The 21,439-nt window shown below is 42.3% G+C and overlaps 2 protein-coding genes across 3 annotated transcripts; one reads left to right on the plus strand and one right to left on the minus strand.

The window, feature by feature from the left end:
- Positions 1–264: 264 nt before the first annotated feature.
- Positions 265–1,986, minus strand: LOC118116356 (protein FAM183A). Its single transcript, XM_047342379.1, has 5 exons — positions 1,977–1,986; positions 1,355–1,531; positions 1,046–1,105; positions 855–958; positions 265–444 (listed from the first exon to the last, which is right to left on the minus strand). The coding sequence occupies exons 1-5, from the start codon at positions 1,984–1,986 to the stop codon at positions 373–375; spliced, it is 423 nt and encodes a 140-aa protein (XP_047198335.1). The 3' UTR covers positions 265–372.
- A 2,402-nt stretch (positions 1,987–4,388) lies between these two features.
- LOC118116347 (cdc42-interacting protein 4 homolog) lies at positions 4,389–21,304 on the plus strand. Of its 2 annotated transcripts, XM_035168007.2 has the most exons (15): positions 4,389–4,730; positions 11,559–11,674; positions 11,793–11,846; positions 12,349–12,496; positions 12,602–12,664; positions 12,887–12,991; positions 13,222–13,350; positions 13,536–13,682; positions 14,134–14,295; positions 16,047–16,070; positions 18,184–18,293; positions 19,519–19,651; positions 19,729–19,796; positions 20,330–20,436; positions 20,528–21,304. In XM_035168007.2, the coding sequence occupies exons 1-15, from the start codon at positions 4,707–4,709 to the stop codon at positions 20,671–20,673; spliced, it is 1,536 nt and encodes a 511-aa protein (XP_035023898.1). In that variant the 5' UTR covers positions 4,389–4,706; the 3' UTR covers positions 20,674–21,304. The 2 variants fall into 2 exon arrangements, with proteins under 2 accessions (XP_035023898.1, XP_035023907.1); XM_035168016.2 differs by lacking the exon at positions 16,047–16,070 and having other exon boundaries at positions 4,390–4,730.
- Positions 21,305–21,439: the final 135 nt, after the last annotated feature.

Here is a 21,439-nt window from a genome sequence, read left to right on the forward strand (position 1 = left end):
ACAGATGTTCAATTTAAGAGACAGAATCAAACACATGTCAACATTACTGCAGTCTGACAGTCAAGACTCAAGAGCAGCCACAGTTCTCAAGGCACCATGTACCAGGTTGTGACCTCGACTTGTTATAACGAACAGGAAGTATTTGATCATGTTCCATCTCTCAGTTGGTATCATGGCATCACTGTCAGTTTAGATTTGATCATTTGAACTTACAGGCAGCTGAAACATCTGGACTCGCTGTTCTCATCGTAGGTGAATGTTTCCAGCAGAGTTCCCTCCTCTGAGTCGTCTTTTAGTCCGTGGCCGACTATTGTGAGGGACTAACTTTTTTTCTCTAAGCTGTAAGCACAGAGTGACGGGACCTCTTGTGTATCAGATGTCTCCGGTGATGTCGGTGCGCTGTCGGTGGTGGTTGAATCTTCTGTCAAAGCGGTCCGATGGAATCTGTGGAGGAGCAACATGGTCTGATTTTGCATCCAAGAGTTGGATTTAACTGACCTGACTGTAGAAGAGCAAATGGCTCTGTTGTTCCTTTAGGTTTGAATTAAAAAATATTTTTACAACTTTCAAAACTGCAGATGTAACAAAGCGTAAAAACTCAAGATTTATTTTTTGCTCAAAGATTCATTTTTTGCTGACTCTGCTCTCATTTGAAGGATCATGACTTCGGCTCAGACTACGGGTACAGTCCTGAAGTCAGTTGCTTGGGTGCCACACTATTTACTTTTTGTTCCAAAAGGGTGAAGCTAATTTTAAAACCTCCTTTCTGTTGTCAAATTGAAAACCTATGGGATATTAAAACTAAAAAAGAATGCCAGTTTACACTCTCTATAACCGGAGCCTGTTTTCCTCACCAGTGGATCTGTCCTCCATCCTATCTGGTGACTCTCAGTCACCGGCTCTGGATACTTCTTGGTAGGTACTTGTCGTGCGTAGTGGAAGGCCTCGATCAACTCCGCTGGAAAAGAGGAGACGTGATCTGTGACACATGCTGTCACACGTTTAGGGCCTCGTCCGGGATAGAAGAGAATCAATGTGAACTTACAAGTCTTTTCAATCGTCTCTTTTGGTTTACTGGCCGTGGGTTTGTCTGACATGACATGCACTGTAAGAAAGTAGAAAATAACACATAACAAAAAGCTTTCATACATTTACATCAGTGTAATAAAACAGCAGATACAAACCACTTTTTTCAATGAAACCTAATTCAACAAGGAGCTTTTGGTGGAATAGTTTCAAGCATCCGAAAATAAATAGTGCAAACAAATTCACGTTCTCTTTTGTGAACCCAAAGTCTCCTTCAGGTCCAGAATTAAAACTGGGGGAAAAAGGGTTGATAGAAAGCTTTTCTTACGTTTCTTGAGTGGGTTGATAGTGAACTTAGTGTAAAGTGTCTGATGTCTCTGCTCCTTTCTTATTGTCTCTTGGTGAATTGCGTCTTGATGAACCTGATTCTTGGCCTTCTCCTTCTTTTCTGCAATGTTGACAGATAAAAACTCAGCGGCATCCAGATGTTTATGGCTGTTTTTCTCTGTGCGTTACCAAGCAGACTTGCTCATGGCGGGTGAGAACAAGAGTAAACCTTTATACTGTGTAAAGATATCTACAGTTACATCATAATGTTATTAAACATGTTGATATTTAATAACAAAGACTAATAAAGGTGGCTATTCCCATTGCTATGAAGACCACAGTTAAATATGGAAATATTCAGAGCTAGAGTGGATGACATAATCGCTAGAGTAAGAGCGGGTCTGAAAATCTTCTGAAACCTTTGTCAAATGTAGTTTTTCATACACAAAATGTCACTCAAAGGCTCAAAGCAACACTTTTTGAAATTGCTGTAATGGTCACGTATGTTAACTTGTGCAAAAATTGCATATCTCTGTGTCTTTAGTCTTGAGATAGTGACGGTGGTGTCATTTCACCCATCAACCAACACTTCCATTTAACAAAATATGATAACAGGACCTTACCATCAGGCATGGCTGATACCTGTAACAGTCACCAACGTCACTTCTACCAGCTCACTACAAATACTACTACAACTGCTTTAACAGTTCTGTGGAAACGCGAGCTAAAAATCTTCTTCTATGCTCGGTTTATCCCCGGTGGCAACCAACATCAAAGTGCATTACAGCCAAGGAAAACATTTTTACTTTTATATACAATCTATGTTTACAACCCAATATCAAAGGAATGTGATGATAGCACACTGCCATGATCAAAGGGATTTGAATATTGATATAAATATTAGAAATATATAATAAATACTATCCATATAGTAAAAATATGCAAACAGAAATGTCCTGAATGAGGTGAATGTTTTTATGTTTGAATGGTTTAATTGCTTTAATCTGTTACATCAAAGTATGTGGCAGTAGTTAGAGATAAAAAAAACAAATGGAAGAAGAAGAATATGCAAATATGCTTGCTCAGCATTCACACTCATATATTTAACTAACAATTGTCCTGCAGTATTCACACAAATAAAGATGTTTAAAAACAGCAGTGTTCATAATTACATCACAGGGCACACATCCCACCGTGATTGACTTTTAGAGATAAACTGCAAATGGATGTTGTTGCCATGGTAACTCATGGATAAAGGTTTTAGACACGAAACTTAAATGCTTTTAAAGCCAATGCCATGATTGACCAAGTAAATTCATACAAAGTGCAATCAAATGGAATATAAACAAAATCAAATGAGTGTTTGCTGTGAACAGCACCAGTTCTCCTGGGTACACAGATTTGTAGAATACTTGCCAGGTAAATCTTTTCCAAGTATCTCACAGAACTGGCCACAGCTCTTCTATGGACTCAGGCCTCCTCACTGTCTTCTCTGTCTGCATTTGATCGCAGACTGATACCATGGTGTCCAGATCAGGGATCTGTGGGGCCCTTAACGTCTGTTAAAGGTCTGGCTATATATCTGGGCTCATTGTCTAGCTGCAATCAGATGGAGGGTATCTTTACATCTGAAGTACCTAAAGCATTTGCCCAGCAGTGTGTACAGCGTATTGCGCATAGCTAATGAACCTAAATATTCTTAATTAAGTTATTTAAATTGGATATTAGTTTACTTTGGGTGATGTGTGCTCTAAGGGGCTGACGCAGTAGATAGTTTTATATTTCTTGTGGAAATTTCGTATTCCTTTGTGTCGGTGTGTCAAGTTTAATTACTCCTAAAAGGATCAATAAAGGTACATCTTATCTTATCCTCTCTTTACCTCTGCCAAGGAGATTAGGTTTTCGTATGCGGTTTGTTTGTTATTTAACAGGATTAGACAAAAAGTACAGACATTTTGTGCAACGGTGGGATATGACCCAAAGAAGAACCCATTAAATATTGGAGTGGATTAATTAATAAATAGACAGATACAGCATCGACATCAGCCCCTAAAAATTGTAATCATAATTATGATGATAATACTACTACTACTAATAATAATAATGATAATAATAGTTGTAGTAGTAATAGTAGTAGCAGTTGTATTCCTTTGTTTTGAAATTACACATGTCGTCCCAGAAGAAGAAAAGTACATTTGTTCATTGTATAGACCATACAATATTTTATTTTATTTTGGTATTGTTCTCATTTGCAGCCTGGACAATACAAGCTAATCATCACTGAACACAAAGTACCTCTGAGGCAGGTGTGGGTAAGTCATTGGGTTTTGCAGGTATGTCATGAATCAAAGCATTTACATGAATTCGAAACTTGGCCCGATGGTGGCGCTAGAGGATTTCATAGATTAAACTACCCAACAAGGGCGTTATTCAATTAGCTCTCAATGTTATTGTATTACTTTGCCTGTTGTCTTTGATTTTAGAGTTTGCACTGTATAATTTGCTGTCTTTGATTTCAAATATTATTCCACTACTTTATCTGTAGTGTTCGTTTTTTAAATATTTTTGCAGTATATCGTTTGCTCTCTTTGGTTTTAAATAACATTGTGTTATTCTTGCTGGTTGCCTTTGATGTTTTGTTATCTCGTTTTCCGTTGTTCCTCTTTGCCAAGCGCTTTGTAACGGCTGCTTTGAAAAGGTGTTGTAAATATGTTCTCATTTGTTTATTGGTTGAGTTTCCTGGTGTTTCTGAGGGGGACTTCCTGATCATTTGCCTGATCGTTATTGTAACGTTCAGATATTTGTCCAATCAGGATTTACTTCTGGTTTTAGAATCTCTCTCAGGTGCGCTTTGATATTTATTGTGAAAAAATAAACATCAAGCTGAAAACAAACCGGTGGTAGGTTTTTCCCATCCTCCCTCTCTCCTCCCCTCTCTCCTCCCCCTTCTCTCTCTCTCTCCCTCTCTCTGGGACCCAATCTTGTTTCAGGAAAAGCGCCTGAACACATTTTCTCCCCCCCCACACCCACCCCTCCCCGTCTCTCTCTCTCTCTCTGGCTGCTGGGAGACACAGGACAGCCAGGCGTCGGTGCCAAGGAAAGGAGAAGGCGTAGACTTCCTCCAAACATTTCCTCCGCCATCTCCGCCTGCGAGACTCAAACAAAAAAAAAAAAGAGAGCGAGAGCGAGAGAGAGAGAGAAAGAGAAAAGTTTTCTGGGATCTTCTGTGAGGGACAGGACTTTCTTTTCCTTTCCTCTCGGTCACCTGGGCGATCCGACACAGGAGTATTCCTTTCCTTTTATCTTTTTTGGAAATTCCATATCCCCTGAGGTCTGGACGTTTTTTCGCAGACATGGACTGGGGCACAGATCTGTGGGTAAGTTGACAGCTGACTCAGGAGAAGTCACTGCCGCACAAATACCTTCCACCTCCCTCAGGGAGCTGCTGTTGTCCTGTTCTCTGGACTCTGGGTTTTCCACACAGGGCCTGAAACAGTCTCAAGACAACAGCAGGAGTGTGTGTTAAAGCCAGAAGCCAGAGGATTTCGCAACCCCTGCTGCTGCTGCTGCTACTGCTGCTACATACCTTATCACAAGCAGAGGGGAAAGAAAGGAGAGAGAGCTTCACTATAATCATCATAATCATCATAATAACTTTATTCATATGGCACTTTGTTACAATGTGCTCTACAACAAAGCAGAATTTCAAGAATCGACATTTCAATACGCAAGATGAGATCATTTACAATTAAAGACAACACTTACAAATATGCCGGACGATAAAAGTGAGTGTGAATAAGAGATATTTAAAGCAGATACTGAGTTTGCCTGCCTGACATCTCCAGGGAGAGAGTTCCTAGCTAAGGCCCCGGGTCATCTTTAGTGACCAGTCGAGATTTAGGGAACTGTTATTAGGGCCCAGGATCCCAGTCAGGTAGCCACTGGTCATTCAGAGGCTTTAAAAAACCAGCAGTAAAGTCAATTCTATAACTGGCAGGTAACCGGTGAAGTGCATGATGTAATCACTTCTCTTTGTGGGCGTTAAAAGCCCAACGGCAGCATTTTGAATTAATTGGAGTCTTTCACTATTTCCCTTGCATTGCAATAGTTAATGGTTATGACTCTGTTTGGCCTCTCTTTCTTATCAGGAGGGTGCACCTCCTCCACCTCTCGCTCCTTCTTCAGTCCTCCTCCAGGCATGCTTGAACCAGGGCTTTGCATTTGTGACAGCACCCCCCAGGCAGCAAACGGATGTGGGCCACTTCAGGCCATTATGCTATGCTGCCCTTGTGGCCCAGTAAAAAATGGATGTGAGATTAAAGTTGCTCACAACTTTTTTTGCAAACATGCAGTGCTCTCTGCAAGATGTGATCTGGATGTGAACCTAAAGTGGCCCGTGTGGTTAATGTTGAAAAACAAATTTGTGCTATCTCTGCCACCTTTGGTTGACATGGGGTTTTGCTTTGGCTTAATCGTGGCCCAGATCTGGCCAACAGGAGCAGTGACATCATTCCACACTGCATGGGGGCTGCATGACGGTGTGGCGGTGTGACAGTGTGGGTTAGGTCCGGGCCAAAACAGTTTTTGCGCCTGGCTGTGGCACAGATGACAGGAAGCATTGGTGAAAAGTAAGGAACCTTGTCACTGCTGCCCGGTCGGTGTTAAGCTGTGAATCAGGTCAGCTCACACACCAGTAGACTCTCTGATCCAAGCCTGCAACTTAACAATCAATTGTTTGTTGGATTTATAACATACCAGGGGTGTAAAAACAATGGCAGTCTGAATTCTTTTAAACCCCGAGATTTTTCTAATTGCTAGTTTATTCTGAATAGGAGTGAAAAACCATAAGATATTCTTGTCACAACACAGAGAGACAGGAAGTCCTCTCGTCTGAGAAGCTGGGGCCGGAGAATTATTTGGCAACATTGTATCATAAATGATTAATCGATTATCAAAACAGTTTGTGGATTAGTGTGTCTCTCGAGTGACTGATCGTTTCAGCTCTGCTCTGATCACAGTCAGACCAACGTGGAGGATGACTTATGTTGTGTTACAGTGCAAGTCCGTGTGTTTAACGTCAAACAAAATGTCCCGACTCGGATGGTTTGTTCCAGCTGGTTTAATAGTTGAGCTAGGAGAACACATTTTCCCTCAGTTCCTGCTGTGATTGCGGTCGGAGTCAGACTACATGCCTCTGAGATTATTCAGCAGTTGAACACGGAGTGGGTGAGGCTGCGGGGCTGTTTCCTAACGCCGCGTCGGTTGATGAGGAGTTGACGTTCAAAGTTGTTCGACTGGTGCTGCTCGTGTGTTTCGTTGGATCCGAAACATACGGTCAGTGCGAGAGCTGAAACAGTTGATCGATTAGGGGCTTGACAGGAAATGAATCATCCACTGTGGCTGCAGCTGTAATTTTATCATCAATTAATCATCACAGTTTTTGGCTGATATGAAATGCTAGAAAATAGAGGTCAACATTATGTCTTTAAGATTTCTTTTGTCTGTGTGGCCGACAGTGCAAAATGAAGAAACTCAATTTGTGATCATATCAGTGAAAGAAAAGCCGCAGCCAGTGAGTTTGAGGCATTAAGTGAGTCAACGATTCATTTTCTGCTCGATCAACTTATCACTTCACTTCTATTAGCAACTTACCATATAAGCAATGAATTGGTGAAGTCGCTTTTCAAACGCTACCGACTTCTATCAAGGTAAATGTGAGGATTAATGCCGGTGTTGGGGTTCATTCGTAGACTTGTAGTTTCTATCTGTGTCAGATCCGCAGCCCTGATGAAAATGTGATGCTGTTGGATCTGAAATGATCAATCAACATAAAGTTTAACTAAAATTGTAACTTTTTATAATGGATTCCTTATTTATTTTTGCCAAATGTTCACTGTTTCCCCCTCTTTACATGTAAATACTGTTCTTTGACACTTTATCACACAAATCAACACATTTTAAAACATCGTCATCATCATGGGCTCTGTTAACTGGTGATAAACCCTTTTCAATATTTTCCAGACCAAATGATAGAAGGTAGATTATGGCGGCAAGGTGGTGCAGCGGTTGGCCTCACAGCAAGAGGGTTCTGGGTTCGAACCTGATGGTGAACCAGGGCCTTGTGGGTTTCCTCCGGCTTCCTCCCACAGACATGCAGCTTAGGTTAATTGGAGACTGGTAATTGTCCGTAGGTGTGATTGTGTGTTTGACTCCATGTCTCAGCCCTGTGATGGCCATGGTGTCAGCTGAGTTCTGTTCCTCACAGGATGAGTGATATAGATAACTGATGAATGGATATCATAGATCTGTAGATTGATATATATTGAGATTAGTCATTAATTGCAGTCCTAAATTCAACACAGGATTATTCTTGTCACTTGTCGGTGCACAGTGCTCTTGACGTTCAACCTTTCTGTCAGATGCTTTTTGAATCAGAGCCTGAAATAAGTGCATTAAGTGGCTGGTTGTCTTTAGGTTCTAGACAAAACAAGCAGTTCCTAGAAGTCACCTTGGCCTTCAGGGAATTATTACTGCCTTCTAACATTTTTCTGGAAAAAAAAGATTTAATGTAAGAACAAAATGTTTTAACTCTGAGAAATCACCCGTCGCCTGCAGAGAGAAGAGAATCCGTGCACATTTGTACAGAAAATACATTTTGAAAAACACATTTTTCCCTTCAAGCTGATTTAAAGTCAGTTATTTATTCGTCCCTGTCAGACAGTACATCCAGTATCTTCTGTGTCAGCTTGTACCAGCTCCTCCTCAGTAAAGACTTCACGCTCTTCAGGGCTGCACCTCTCCATCAAATGAAAACGTTTTTAGATCTCTTGTTTATAAGTGCAAGGCTACAATCCATGCAACTGCATTTTTATTTTGAAATCGGACTTCTCAAAGTAAAACGATCTCTGTCCTCACAAGTGTTTTAGCTCAGAATCCTTTTTATTTCCCCGTCCATCCTAACACACCTGAGAACGTATATGAAGTGACTCCTGTCCACTGGACATGCTCGTGCTGGTGTAAACAGGAAGGTATGAGCGTCTGGACATGGGAATTGCTGCAGACTGCAGCTTGTGCCCTACAAATGTAAACAGTCGTATCAGTGTAAAATTTAACTGCACAACAGATGTTAGACACATTTTCACCTGAAATCTACCAAACGTACTGTATCTGGTATGTTTGGTGACTCTGTGATCTCCACTCCTGGGTGTTTGAATAGCTTTAGCTGCACAGCTTGACATTGCAATGACAGTGGAGAGTGGTCAGTGGGGTTTAAAGGGTTAAAAATCATTATCAGCTGTTGGCAAACATGACGTAATCCAGCAGCCTTCAAAACAGCCGGAACACACCCAGACCCTGTTAATGATTTCATCGCATTTCACACTGGAAACGCACATTGTGAACGAGGCTGTCGGATAAAGTTGATAATCTGAGGCAGGGATGGTTTCAGGGGTGGGGCCAGGGGGGGGGCCACTGGTCCCAGCTGAAATCTGATTGGCCCCCGAAGTGCCCCTGTCCTCTCGTTACTCTTAAAAACAAAAGCCTTTATGGCCCCTGATTTAGACCAATCCAGGATCTACCACTGGGTCAGTTGCTGCTCCATTTGAAAAAAGATAAATTATCTTGGGAAAAGGTGGAGCAGGAGATGGACAGGCGGACCGCTGTGGTGTCAGCGGGCGTTGTACCAGTTAAATGGGAGACGTCTTGTGTCCAGCAGTTCAAACGTTTTAACATTTTAAAATATTTGCATATTCCTCAGTTCATTCTTTACCTAATGAAGAAGGAGAAGAGATGATTTCAAGGCTTTTATTTATTTTTTTATCACATAAATTGGACTTTCTGAAGTATTTTTATACATCTTAAAATAATGTTGTGTTAATATTTAACTACCTAGAAACAGGAGCTTGTAGTTTCTAATAAACTGATTTCCGAGTGCAGCTGTTCCTGTTGCTTGGTATTTTTTTATTAAGATGGATATGAGCTGGAGTCTGACCTCAGCCTGGATCAGGAAACGCTGCTGTGTGTCGTCACAGAGGGAGGGGGGGGGGGGCCTGTCCGGCTGGCTGCATGGTTTGGACAAGCCCCTGGGACCGTCAGTCGCAGGGCGGTGGTTCACACCGAGCAAATGATTATCTCATCCCTGAACCCTGTGTGTGTCACTATCAGTGTTTCCTCCTCTCACACACACTTTCAGATGTATTTCAGTGTAGCAGCAAGAGGTGGGAAACTTGTACAGAAATATATCTCAAAGGTTCTTTGAGGAACCTTTGACCTCCCGAGACATTTTGTTTTCCCCCGATCGCTCTCATTCCTGGCTCGGGGAAAAATGGGCAAAAAGTCCATTTCACTTGTGTCGTTTTTCGTGTGTTTTCTAATCGTGTTCCTTCCTTCCTCCTCCCCGGCCTTCTCCCAGCTCTCTCTCTCGAATCCAGGACATCGCTAACTGTGCTACAGTCTGATCTCCATTTAGCTTCCTCTTCCTCCCAGGACTCAAAATCTATGTCTCTGGCTCCAAAAGACCCTGCAGCCGCTACACACACACACAGACCCATACACACACACACACACACACACACACAGACTGAGTCCAATCTTTCTGTGTAATTCACAAGAGACACAACAGCAGAACCACCCTTTTATTCTCGTGTATCTGAGCTTTCACATTGCTCAGTTCTGTGGTCACCGTCTTCAGCAGCGAGCGCTTCACTGTCACGACACCGTGTAGATATAAGCCAGTGGCGACAGAGAGGACAAATGTTACCTGTCCAACCGGTTTGTGTGTGTGTGTGTGTGCGTGTGCGTGTGCTTTTCAAGGCATGGCAGTCTGTAAAGAGGAATGTTGAAAGGAGAGAAGAGCTGGTGTTCTCTTTTCTTTCTTCTCTACTACACCTTTGTACTTTTTACCTTTTGTGAGAAATAGAGAGAGTGTGTGTGTGTGTGTGTGTGTGTGTGTGTGTGTGTGTGTGTGTGTGTGTGTGTGTGTGTGTGTGTGTGTGTGTGTGTGTGTGTGTGTGTGTGTGTGTGTGTGTGTGTGTGTGTGTGTGTGTGTGTGTGTCTGAGGACCATTTCGAGTCTAGACCTTACGGAGTGAGGACATTTTGGGGAAATGAGGACTTTTTCAAAGAAGCTGTTGGAAAATACAGATTAATTCCTTTGTCAAAACCTGAATTGGTTTATTAAAAAGACACAACACAACAAGTAATATTTGTGCAATAAGATCAGGTTTAAAAAGGACTAGTGACACAGGTGGGGCAGCGGACGTTCCAGCTTATTATCCAGTTTCTCAGGGCTCTGATAGTCTCTCCCCCGGCTGTAGAATAGTTGTGATGTAAGGGGCTGAAGCTTGATAACAGGGTTGTGTGTTTGTGTGTGTCTGTTGTGTTTTATTGTGGGCTTGTAGTTTTTATTTGTGGCAGATCCACACTCCATTGAATATGTGATGCAAATGCAAAGGTTGAACAGTCCTGCACATGATTGTTTATTTCTTACAGTAGAAATATAAAAGAGATAAGGAGGCGGTCTGATAACCTTAATGATTTATTTGTTTTGAGACACAATGAACATGAAAACTAATTCAACATATATTTTATCTGCTCAAGAGAATAAAACTTAACACAATGGCTGAAAAAAGACGGACCACCTATATATAATCTTTATTGATCTGCATCAAATTGTATACACTCATAAATATCAGCCCCCTAAATAGGCCAAATGTTTTTAGAAACAGGATCTGTACTCAGATGTTGCAATGTTTAAGAAAGTGAAAGGAAAGTCCTGGATCCGCCCACAACATGTTGAGGTTGTTCTCAGACTCAGGCTCCATCCCGCCACCAAGTTTAGTGGAAACCAGTTTTGTAGTATTTTTGCATAATCCTGCTAACATCCGAAAAAGCTGTATGTTAGCAAATTTAAATGAAATATCATCATGTTAAAGAAAGTGAAAAGAAATTCCTGGATCCATCCTCTGACCCGACCGCACCATAATTTAATGAGTTCTTCCCTGACCCATAATGATTCCTTCCACCAAGTTTCGTGGTAATTTGTTCTCTAGTTTTTGAGTAATCCTGCAAACAAACACCAATGAAACAAGCTCCACTCCTGGCCTGTGACCCACAGACACCAGCGGCAGTTTCACTTCTCGCCCCCAGTGTTTGTGTACAAGTACAAGTATGTGAAAGTGTGTTGCTCTGTGCTGTTCCCTCTCGCAGGACCAGTGTGACATCATAGACAAACACACGCTGTCGGGCCTCGACCTGGTGGATCGCTACATAAAGTTTGTGAAGGAACGGACGGAGATAGAACAGGGCTACGCCAAGCAACTCAGGTGTGCCCCGAGGATTCTTTCTCAGTGTTTACTTCTCTCCGCATGACATAGGAACGTACGTTTTATTGTGCATGTACAGTATGTGTGTGTGTGAGTCATAGTTTTTCCTGTCCAACAGGAGTCTATCGAAGAAATATGCCAAACGAGGGAGCAAGGAAGAGCAAGACTGCAAGTGAGAGATGGATCAAATGTCCAGTTTCCATTATTAATCACTCATTTGTATTAATCTGCATTATAACTCTTGAACGTTTGCTGAACCCATTAAATTGCTGTAAACCTGACGAGCTTTATCCTCAAGCAGCTCATCAACTAAAAAGATTTTCAGATTCAAGATTCAGATGTGAAGAAACTATATATTTTTTTTGTATTTTTGTTGTTGTTGTTGATTCTTGATTTAACAAGAACAAATAAAAACATGGCAGGTAAGAGATGAGGCAGTAAAAAATGATAAGTAAAAATGAAACAAATCAGCTGAATAAATATAAGCTGGTAAATCATTCCAGAGTGTGGGAGCCCAAACTGTACTCACAGGAATACCTTGATATATTCAAATATACTTAATTTGGAAATAACACAAGTTCATTACTGTGGGTACAATATTAAGGTGGTTTGTTGAGTATTCATGTAAATGTCTTCATTAAAAGGTGATTTGTCTAATTCCCCCCCTGCTGCAGATTCAGCAATCACGCATCTTTCCAGGAGATCCTGAACGAGCTGAACGACTACGCCGGCCAGCGGGAGCTCATCGCCGAGAACATGATGACGGGCATCTGCGTCGAGCTCACCAAGTATCTTCAGGACATCAAATCAGAGCGGAAAACAGTGAGAGAGGGAGCAGGGGGAGGGAGAGAGAGAGAGGGGGGGGTGAGGCACATGTGTCATCATGTGGAACTGCAGCACGTTCACTGAGACCTCTTCCCTCCACAGCACCTGGCGGACGCAAAGAAGGCCCAGCAGAATTTAGAGGGCAGCTTTAAACACCTAGAAAGTGTGAGTCCCTTGTTTCTGCTGCTCACACACGTCTAAGCTGGGTCATGTGCTTCTTATTTAAAGGTTGATTCACTCAAATTATTTCCAAAATCCTGATATCCTGTTATGCAGGTCACAGGTTTATCATTTCCTGCAGTTTCTCGACAAATACTGAAGTGGGAGTGAATTCTCTTATTGGCAATTCATGTGTATTAATGAGTGTGTGTGTTTTCCTTCCTGCAGACTAAGAAGCGCTTTGCAAAGGAATGGGTGGAGGCCGACAAAGCCACGCAACAAGCGGACAAGACGGAAAACGACCTCAATGCCACCAAGCTCGATGTCGAGAAAGTAAACGCACTCACACACACACACAAACACTAACTCTACAGCTGAGCAGTAATGTTTTCTCTTTTATTTTGATTTGGTATCATCTCCTCCACTCACCTCCTCGCCCACATCTGCTCCTGCTCCCTTTTTGCATTTTGTTTTGCATCTCTTCCTTTCTCCCTCTCCCTGCACTCTTTCATTCTCCCCTCCCTTTCTCATCCACCTCTCCGTCTTGTCCTTCGCTCCCCAAGGCCAAGCAGCATGCCCATGCCCGCACGCACACGGCGGAGGAGTGCAGGAACGACTACGCAGCCGAGCTCCAGAAGTACAACAAGGAACAGAACAACTTTTACTACACAGATATACCACAGATCTTCAATGTGAGACACACACACACACACACGTTGACAGTGTTGACAGTATATTGAGACAGAGCTCACGTCCCTGCTAATATGATGCACCACAAACCAAACACAGCCAGTGTGGTCTTTTTAATGCAGGGTGTGTAAACACAGACACTGTGGCTGTAATATGAAACTAAGGGAGGTCCTTGTGTGTTGAGCAGAAAATGCAGGACATGGATGAACGGAGGATCCGGCGGCTGGCGGAGGGATACTGCCAGTTCTCGGACATCGAAAAGAAAGTGCTGCCCATCATCTCCAAGTGTCTAGAGGGAATCTCATCAGCAGGAGTGAAAATTCAGGAGAAACAGGTCAATGTTAGATGTTTGCAGGATTATATACTGGGCTGTGTGTGCGTTGTTTACGCGCAGAAAATGTGTATCGTTTGACCCAAATGGTTAAAACAAGGAGTCGGTGAATTGGCTGCATCTTCCATCAGTCCAGCTTCACATCTAAGACACCGCTGACCTTAATGCTTTGAAACTTGGTCCTTGTTCTGGTGTTTTAAAGGTATAGGTTGACATTACATGAGAAGGTTGATACCACTCTCATGTGTGTTAGTTCAATTTGAGGCTATCTCCTGTTGTCAGTTGTCTCAGCTTCGTGTAAGTCTGTAACAAGCAGCCTGGCTCTGTCCAGATGTAAGAAAACCTGCTTTTAACATCTGTCCTGAGTGATGTGAGTTTAGGTGGAACACGTTCATTCACCTGACTGTCTTCGCTCCCTTGTTATGAACAAGTGTCTCTTTCCGTGCCCTTGCAGGACTCCTTACTCTTCATAGAGCAGCACAAGTCTGGCTTTGAGCGACCTGGAGACGTGGAGTTTGAAGACTACACCCAGGGAATCAAACCAGCGACCTCCGACTCCAGCCTCAACCCGCCCAAAGTGCGCACCAAGCTGTGGCCTTTCAGCAAGAAGCACAAGGTGAACGTGCGCTCATATTTACTGTACCTCTGTGTGCAGCTTCTTAATAACAGGCTGCCTCTCCCCTTCCTGTCACCACTGGGCTGTATTTGTTAACCTGAATATCCTCTCCATCCGGTTCCTGTTCTTAGAATGTGGCTGAACTCATCTGGGCTCACACATTTAGTTATCGCGCCAAAACCTTCCTCTAATTTCTAAACCTTACAACTTGGCTCTCTAGACACAGTCTTCAAATACGGCACAATCCCATTTTTACCACATTATTACTCTTTATTTATTGATGATTAAAATGAAATGAAAACCTCACATTAAATGGACTGTAAACCTCTAAATCCTGTTCTCTGTTAAATGGCTACATCCACTTTTCATACACAGTCTGTCCCTAAAATATGAATAAATCAAATATTTGCTTCCTGTGGCGACGCAAATAGCAGCGTGGCTTCGCGTGAACTTCCACTTTGCTGAACTTTTTCGAAACGTCAAGTTCATTGTGACATCATCGTAACAGTCCGGGCTGATTGGTCTGCCGTCCCACTCGTTTGTCTCTCAGAGCGCGTGTCACAAAAGTCCCGCCCCTTACATGGCGGCTTCCTGATCAGCTGTAAACGCTGCTGAAGCTAAACTTGCTGGTGCTGTAGGTGCATGGCCTCTTTCTGACGTAGAGGACTGGAATGTTAACGCATTTCAGCGCTTCAGCCGCAGTGCTAATGTACAATGAAGCTTTTTTATGACACACTAAAGGAAAGAGGGGGACAAATGCGAAATGAGATAAACTTCCTGTTTTCATTTCAAATAAAAGTTACATGAACATAGGAGGAAAGGTGTCACGTTACAGCTGACGGTGGATAGACCTGTATGTTTGTAGGTTTTAGGGACTTGAAAAACCACTTGAGACAAATGTTGAGGCAACTTTCGAAGAACTAAAAATAAAACCGCACGCTCGTCGAATCGTCAACAGACAAAACTCGCATGAAGAACAGGACACAGCTGTTTTCTTATCTTCCTCCCAACGTCCACTGTAGGAGTGTAAGGTCTCATAACAATGCTTTAAAACACACACACACACACACACACACACACACACACACACACACACACACACACTCACACTCACACTCACACTCACCCACTCATAAAACTCAACACACATTCCATTCATGTCTTACCCCACCACCCTGTTGCCCTCAGGGGCCAGTTCTAATTCCAGTCTCCTGCACAGACTTGCCCTAAAACACCTTTATTCTCTCTGTAGCTCTTCATCCTCTTTATTACAAACTTCTCCTTGACTCACTCCTTGTCTTCTTCTTCTCTTCCTCCTTATTGCCAGTATCAATTTCTCCCTCCTCTTCCTCCTCCTCCACCTCCCCCTGTTCCTCCACCTTGTTCTTCTTTCTTTCCCCCGTGCTCCCCCCCTCTTTAGTTCGCCCCTCCGTCTTTCTCTCCCCCGTCCCCTCTCCCACCCGGCAGCCACCCCCTTTCCCTCCCCCTCTCCAAGCTGCAGCGCTCCCCTCTCTCTCTCTGCGTGAGGGAGTTTAATCGCTCTGTCAAACCCAGGATTTCCACGTTAAAGATATTTCGCAGACCTCGCTTGGTGAGTGACGCTGACTTTGAGCTGCGCCACCCCCGCCCCTCGCTGCTGTGTTCACATCCGTCTCATTGATGTCATTTTTTGTACCTGTTCACATACTTGCCTTTTGGGTTTGTTTGTTGCACACCTGTCTCACACTGACTGTCTATTTGTCTCTGTCTAGATATCTCATGCTGAAAAGCACATGGTAACACTTGTTATTGTCAGGTAGAGGGTTAACTTTAAAGGTGTCGAGGTGAATGAGAGGATTCTGGTGCTGGATTGATTCATTTTCAAGGGGGAATACTGTATTTCAGGGGGAATGATATTTAAGGAGTAACTCCGCTCTAGATCGTGCTGCACTGACCTCTGCAGGTGGAAAGGTGTCAAGGCCCCAAAGCTCTCCAACGTGGCTTGTTGACGTACAGTTATTTAAATAGCATAGACTGTCAGTTAGCAAGCTAATAACTTCATCTATAGACTGTGTACAAAGATGGACGACAAGGCAGCGCCGCAGAAGTGAAGCCAAAACACCTTGATAGCCCCCTGGTGGCTGGCTAAAGTATAGTTCTTAAACCCCTGCCTCCTCCATGTCAGCAGATGGGCCAGAATACAAAAATGTAAAAAAAATATTTATTTGATGATTGACCTCAACACCGCAGCTCCACTCGATGATCACTACTGCATAGACGCAGATAGCATAAGATAGGTAGCGCCCGTATTTTGGCTTCAGTTTTGTATTGTGGTAGGAAGTCAAGACCCCGTCGTCCATTTTTGTTTACAGCCTGTGTCTTGATCAATGTACATCTGAGTCCACAGCTGGAGCCTCTCATGTCCATGTGCAACCATCACATTTGAATCATGGCTCAAAACATCCAATTCCCCCCCCCTAAACAAAATAATGACCCAGAAGTCTTTGAAAAACCCAGAAACTCCACCACATACCAGTGTTCTGACGTTACTTACATGGTCCCACAAGATTCTTCTAAACATCTGGATGGTGTTTTCCAAATTGAGAATGCATTTCCTAATCCAGGTGGAAATGACATGTGTGTCCTTGTTCTTTTTGTAAAATACAAGACAGCAATAATGGACAGAAACATCGATATATAAGGATGTAAATGAGACTGTTTCTCAGTAAGATCATGATCAGTCGTTCTGGGTTTATCCAAGATGGACAATTAATGTTTTTTTTTAGCTACGTTGCTAACAGAAGTTAACAGTGTTAGTTCAAAACAATACATTTATCCAATCCTGTCTCACAACTGTCTGCAAACCATTTCTCTTACAGAGGAAGTTAAAGTAAAGTCAGACAGATGATGTCGATCAACTCCAACTTTACGTTTCCACAGTGAACAAATCCTGAGGTCCCATTTCCCCCACCACTAGGTGGCAGTGCAAGCAGTGTTTATTATCCGGGTGCAGTTACTCTTTAATCAACGAAATCAAATGCATTTTTCTGATGGTAGATGGTATTTTCTATTTAACTCAGTACATCAATGTATTAACTTTCTCGCCAGACCAAAAAACAAGGTATCAATCCTTGATTCTGTTAAACCATATTGATAAATCCCTTAGTTCTCTCTCTTAACATATCTAATATCTAATATATTTGATGTGACAATTCAAACAAGAAATAATAGAATTAATGGGTCAGTCAATTTAAAACATAAATACACATCTACCATCGCAAATAGTTTATCTTTGTCCTGATTCCACTAAAGTATAAGCAGTGTGTAAGTGAAACTTTACATTTAGAACATCTTTAAAGAAGTATTTCATTACACTGGTTGATGTCCAAACAATCACACCATAGACTGCTTCTTAGTCTTTCTAATATTTCTAATGACAAACAATATCAGTTTGTTTGTCTTAATGTCCTTACTCTGTAATCCTTAATTGTAAAATAATAATCAAGCTTTGTTTCTCTCTATTGTTTCTATTTCTATGATTTGTTCATACAGTACATTACAGTTTGCACCAGTTCAAAACAGAGCAGAAGTTCACTGGTATTTTCCTTTGGGTAAATTAAACGGGATGTTACAGGGTTCATGCTTCTCCCGCTGTCTGTGACATGTGTGTGTTTTCTGCTTTTCCTTCACTGCTTGCAAATCAAGGTTTGTTTATTTGTCATGAAATAATTATGTGGCTTCTGCTGTTTGGGATCTTTGATTGAGAAACTCTTCACAGTGTTAAACTGTCAGTCTGAATGTAGACGTGAGATTAGCAGAGGGAACTGAGGACTGGGAGGAGCGACATCTGGTGGTGAGCGTTGTTTGCTGTTCACTCAAGTGCTTGTGCGTGCGTTATGTTTCGTGCAGCCGACGGCTACAGAGGATTTCTCTCACCTTCCTCCGGAGCAGAGGAAAAAGAGGCTGCAAGCGAAGATCGACGAGATCGCCAAAGAGCTGCAGAAGGCGCAGGACCAAAGGTGACGACCTCATCATCATCAGCAAATATCACAGTTGTCTCTGAAAAACACATCTGAAGCTTATGAATTTGTCACATTAGGGTGTTTTGGACTAAAATGGACTCCATGTTGCATTGATCTACAAAATACAGGGATTCAGTGAACAGTTTGTTTTGGGGCTGTTAAAAAATCTAAAACTCTCATCTCTGCACAGATCAATCAGTTGCTTCAGAGTAAAATCAGTATCTGAGTCTGGGTAAAAAACAAAAAAAGTTGTACCACATTTTTCACAGACATTTCTCACCACTAGAAACTAGAACTGTTGACATTATTGTGAAATCCTTGATAGTGAAACCAGGCAACCAGCAGATTAGAGCCCAACCCATGTGGATCTTTTGGGGGCTGATGTCGATACTGATATTAGTGAGTAAAAAAGTTCTGGTACTGAAACATCGGCTGATAAATACATAATATCAATATGTAATTACATAAAACATCTCTAAAATCTTCTACGATGTTCTTATCAAAACCGTAGGACAAAGACATTTAATTGTGGCTTGATGTTTCACAGTTTAAACATAAACTTAATGATAAATGTACACAAAACGCAAGTTAATTTTTATTTATAAAAGAAGTTTTCATATCTGCAAACAAAGGATTTTTTCTGATATGTGTGTGATAGCCTCATATCGGCCGGTTGTCAGTAGCCAATCAATAAAAACGGGTTCTGAATCAGATGCATTTTTAACTTTGTAATAAATTTGAACAATCACCTCTGTCTTAGTTGTTCTGAGGCTCTTTCAGACAACTTGGTCTCCCAGAGTTGACAGACATTAGATCTGTGAGGCGTCCACATATGTTTGTGTACTTCTCGTCTGTTTTTCACAGTTCAGGACGGGTCCCTTAGTTTCAATCTGAGTAAACTAAAAGCGCCTTTGTGCTTCTAATCTTGTGGCAGCAGTTTGAGGAAGGATCTTTCCTCCTCTTTTCCTGTTTGAACATGACAGTTCCCCTGAGCCATGATCACAAAGTTTCACACTTTGATGTGGAGAAACTGGACTGACCTGTACTGAGCCATGAACTCAACCCCACTGGGCCCAGCCTCTAATCCCGTATACATGTATAATTCAGAAAGTCTGCCGACCCCTCCCATCCTTATCAGCAGTGCCGCACTGGAGGGGAGCTTCCTTAATCAGTGCTCACATTTCAAAAACAATAACATGTCCTCCTCCCTGCTTGACCTCAGTGAGGCGCTGGACAAGATGAAGGGCGTGTACGAGCAGAATCCACAGATGGGAGACCCGTCCAGTCTGGAGCCTCAGATCACAGAGACCGCCCAGAACCTCGGACGCCTGAAGGGGGAGATCGCCAAATATGAGGTACTCACTCACTCACTCACTCACTCACGACATTCAAGTATTTGTGCTTTAAACTCTTTATTTCTTGATCATCACAGTCGTGGCTGTCGGAGGCCGTGGGAGGAGAAGAATCCTCCAACACCATCAACAATAATATTCAACACGGGTAAGACCTGGATTTAAAGGAGAAGTTTCACATTTTGCAAAGAACATTCATTCACTTTCTTGCTGAGAGTCAAATGAGAAGATCAGTATCATTATCATGGTCTGGAACAAGGGAAGTTTCTATTTCGTCTGTCAGCAGGATTATTAAAAAACTTTGAAGTGAAACCAGACGTCTGGATCTTTCACCTCACTCTTGTTCATGGTGACCCCTAGTGTCTGTATGTCAAGTTTCAGAAGGTTTTACTGTAGAACTTTTGAGAAGATTAAAGGTAAAATAGGCAACTTTTCTATTAGGGCACTCATAACTTATTAATATTATTATTTTAAATAATATCAGCTCACTCTTGTTCACAAGTTATTCTCAAGGAAAATGTTGAAAAACGTCATGTCTCACAAATACTAAAGAAAGTGGAAATACAAATCCTGGATCTAAAAAAAATCCTTGTCTAAATAACAGACAAACAAATGCAGACAAAAACATAATGGACATACTGTGTGCATTTATAATGTGTGTGTTTAAATGTGTCTCTCCAGCGTTGTAGCAGCTGACCAGACCCACAACATCTACACAGAGTTTGACGATGAGTTCGACGACATAGAAGCTCCCATTGGCCAGTGCGCGGCTCTCTACACCTTTGAAGGTACATCTCCTTTATTTATATTTGTATACATATACATATGTTTTTTTTTTTTATGTCTGTTTATACATCTTTTACTTGTGTTTGTGTGCAGGCAACAGCGAGGGCACCATTTCCATCACGGAGGGAGAAATGTTGAATGTAATGGAGGAGGATAAGGGAGACGGGTGGATGAGAGTCCTCAGAGCCAGTGGAGAGGAGGGATATATACCGTCGTCCTATGTCAAAGTCAATCCTTAACACACACACACACTACACACAAACTCACACACACACGCAGTACACATTTAAAGCTTGTGATGGAGGCGTGAATGCAAAGTCAAACCAGATAAATGGAGCAGTTCTCCACATCCTTTGTCTCAGCCTGTGACGTGTACAGTGAGATGATTATAGAGCTTGTTGTCACGGCCGGTCGCCACGTCACACACTTCCTGTCTCTGCTCGCCGCGGCAACAGAGGCCGTGTCCGAAACTCAGACCGCCAGTCCTGTCAGCTCCTTTATAGATTTTTTTTTTTTTTAAACCAAACTTCTGAATGTATACCTGAACTTTATTTTGTCACCTTGCTAAAGTGACGACTCGTGCAACGTGTTCAGCTTCACGGCCACTTCTCCTTCACGCTGCTGTTTCTAATCCCCTGCTGAACTTTTCCTTTTCCCAACTCCAGTCTTCTCCTGAAACCTCTTTCCTGCAGCGATAATGTGACTTTTTTTGTTTTTTTTATCATAGTGATGTTTGATGACTTTGAACTGGATGAAAACCACTACCCTCTACAGAGTGCACTAAGTATAATATCTCACAGTAAAAGGATAGACTCACATTTGACATTCTTTTAAATATCTGTCTTCAAACAATATTCAGGTGACCCGTATGCAATAGAAACAGTTTTCGCTTGCTGACACCATTTCCCTTGCTCATGTGAAGCTTCAGCTGTCTGACCGAGACGCTTCACAAGTTAGGCAGCCTCCTGATTGGACTGCGTTTTCAATGAGAAAGTCATTCTTTGT

This window comes from Hippoglossus stenolepis, chromosome 2, assembly GCF_022539355.2.
Source record: "Hippoglossus stenolepis isolate QCI-W04-F060 chromosome 2, HSTE1.2, whole genome shotgun sequence".
NCBI classification, from domain to species: domain Eukaryota; kingdom Metazoa; phylum Chordata; class Actinopteri; order Pleuronectiformes; family Pleuronectidae; genus Hippoglossus; species Hippoglossus stenolepis.

Bases quoted from the DNA above. Each gene is read 5' to 3' on its own strand.
- LOC118116356 (XM_047342379.1), bottom strand. The intron at 1,106-1,354 runs GTAAGAAAAGCT...ACTTTCTTACAG, and splicing joins TATCAACCCACTCAAGAAAC to TGCATGTCATGTCAGACAAA. The intron at 445-854 runs GTGAGGAAAACA...GCTCCTCCACAG, and splicing joins GATGGAGGACAGATCCACTG to ATTCCATCGGACCGCTTTGA.
- LOC118116347 (XM_035168007.2), top strand. From the start codon at position 4,707: ATGGACTGGGGCACAGATCTGTGG. The intron at 14,296-16,046 runs GTGAACGTGCGC...GTCTCTGTCTAG, and splicing joins CTTTCAGCAAGAAGCACAAG to ATATCTCATGCTGAAAAGCA. The intron at 16,071-18,183 runs GTAACACTTGTT...TGTTTCGTGCAG, and splicing joins CTCATGCTGAAAAGCACATG to CCGACGGCTACAGAGGATTT.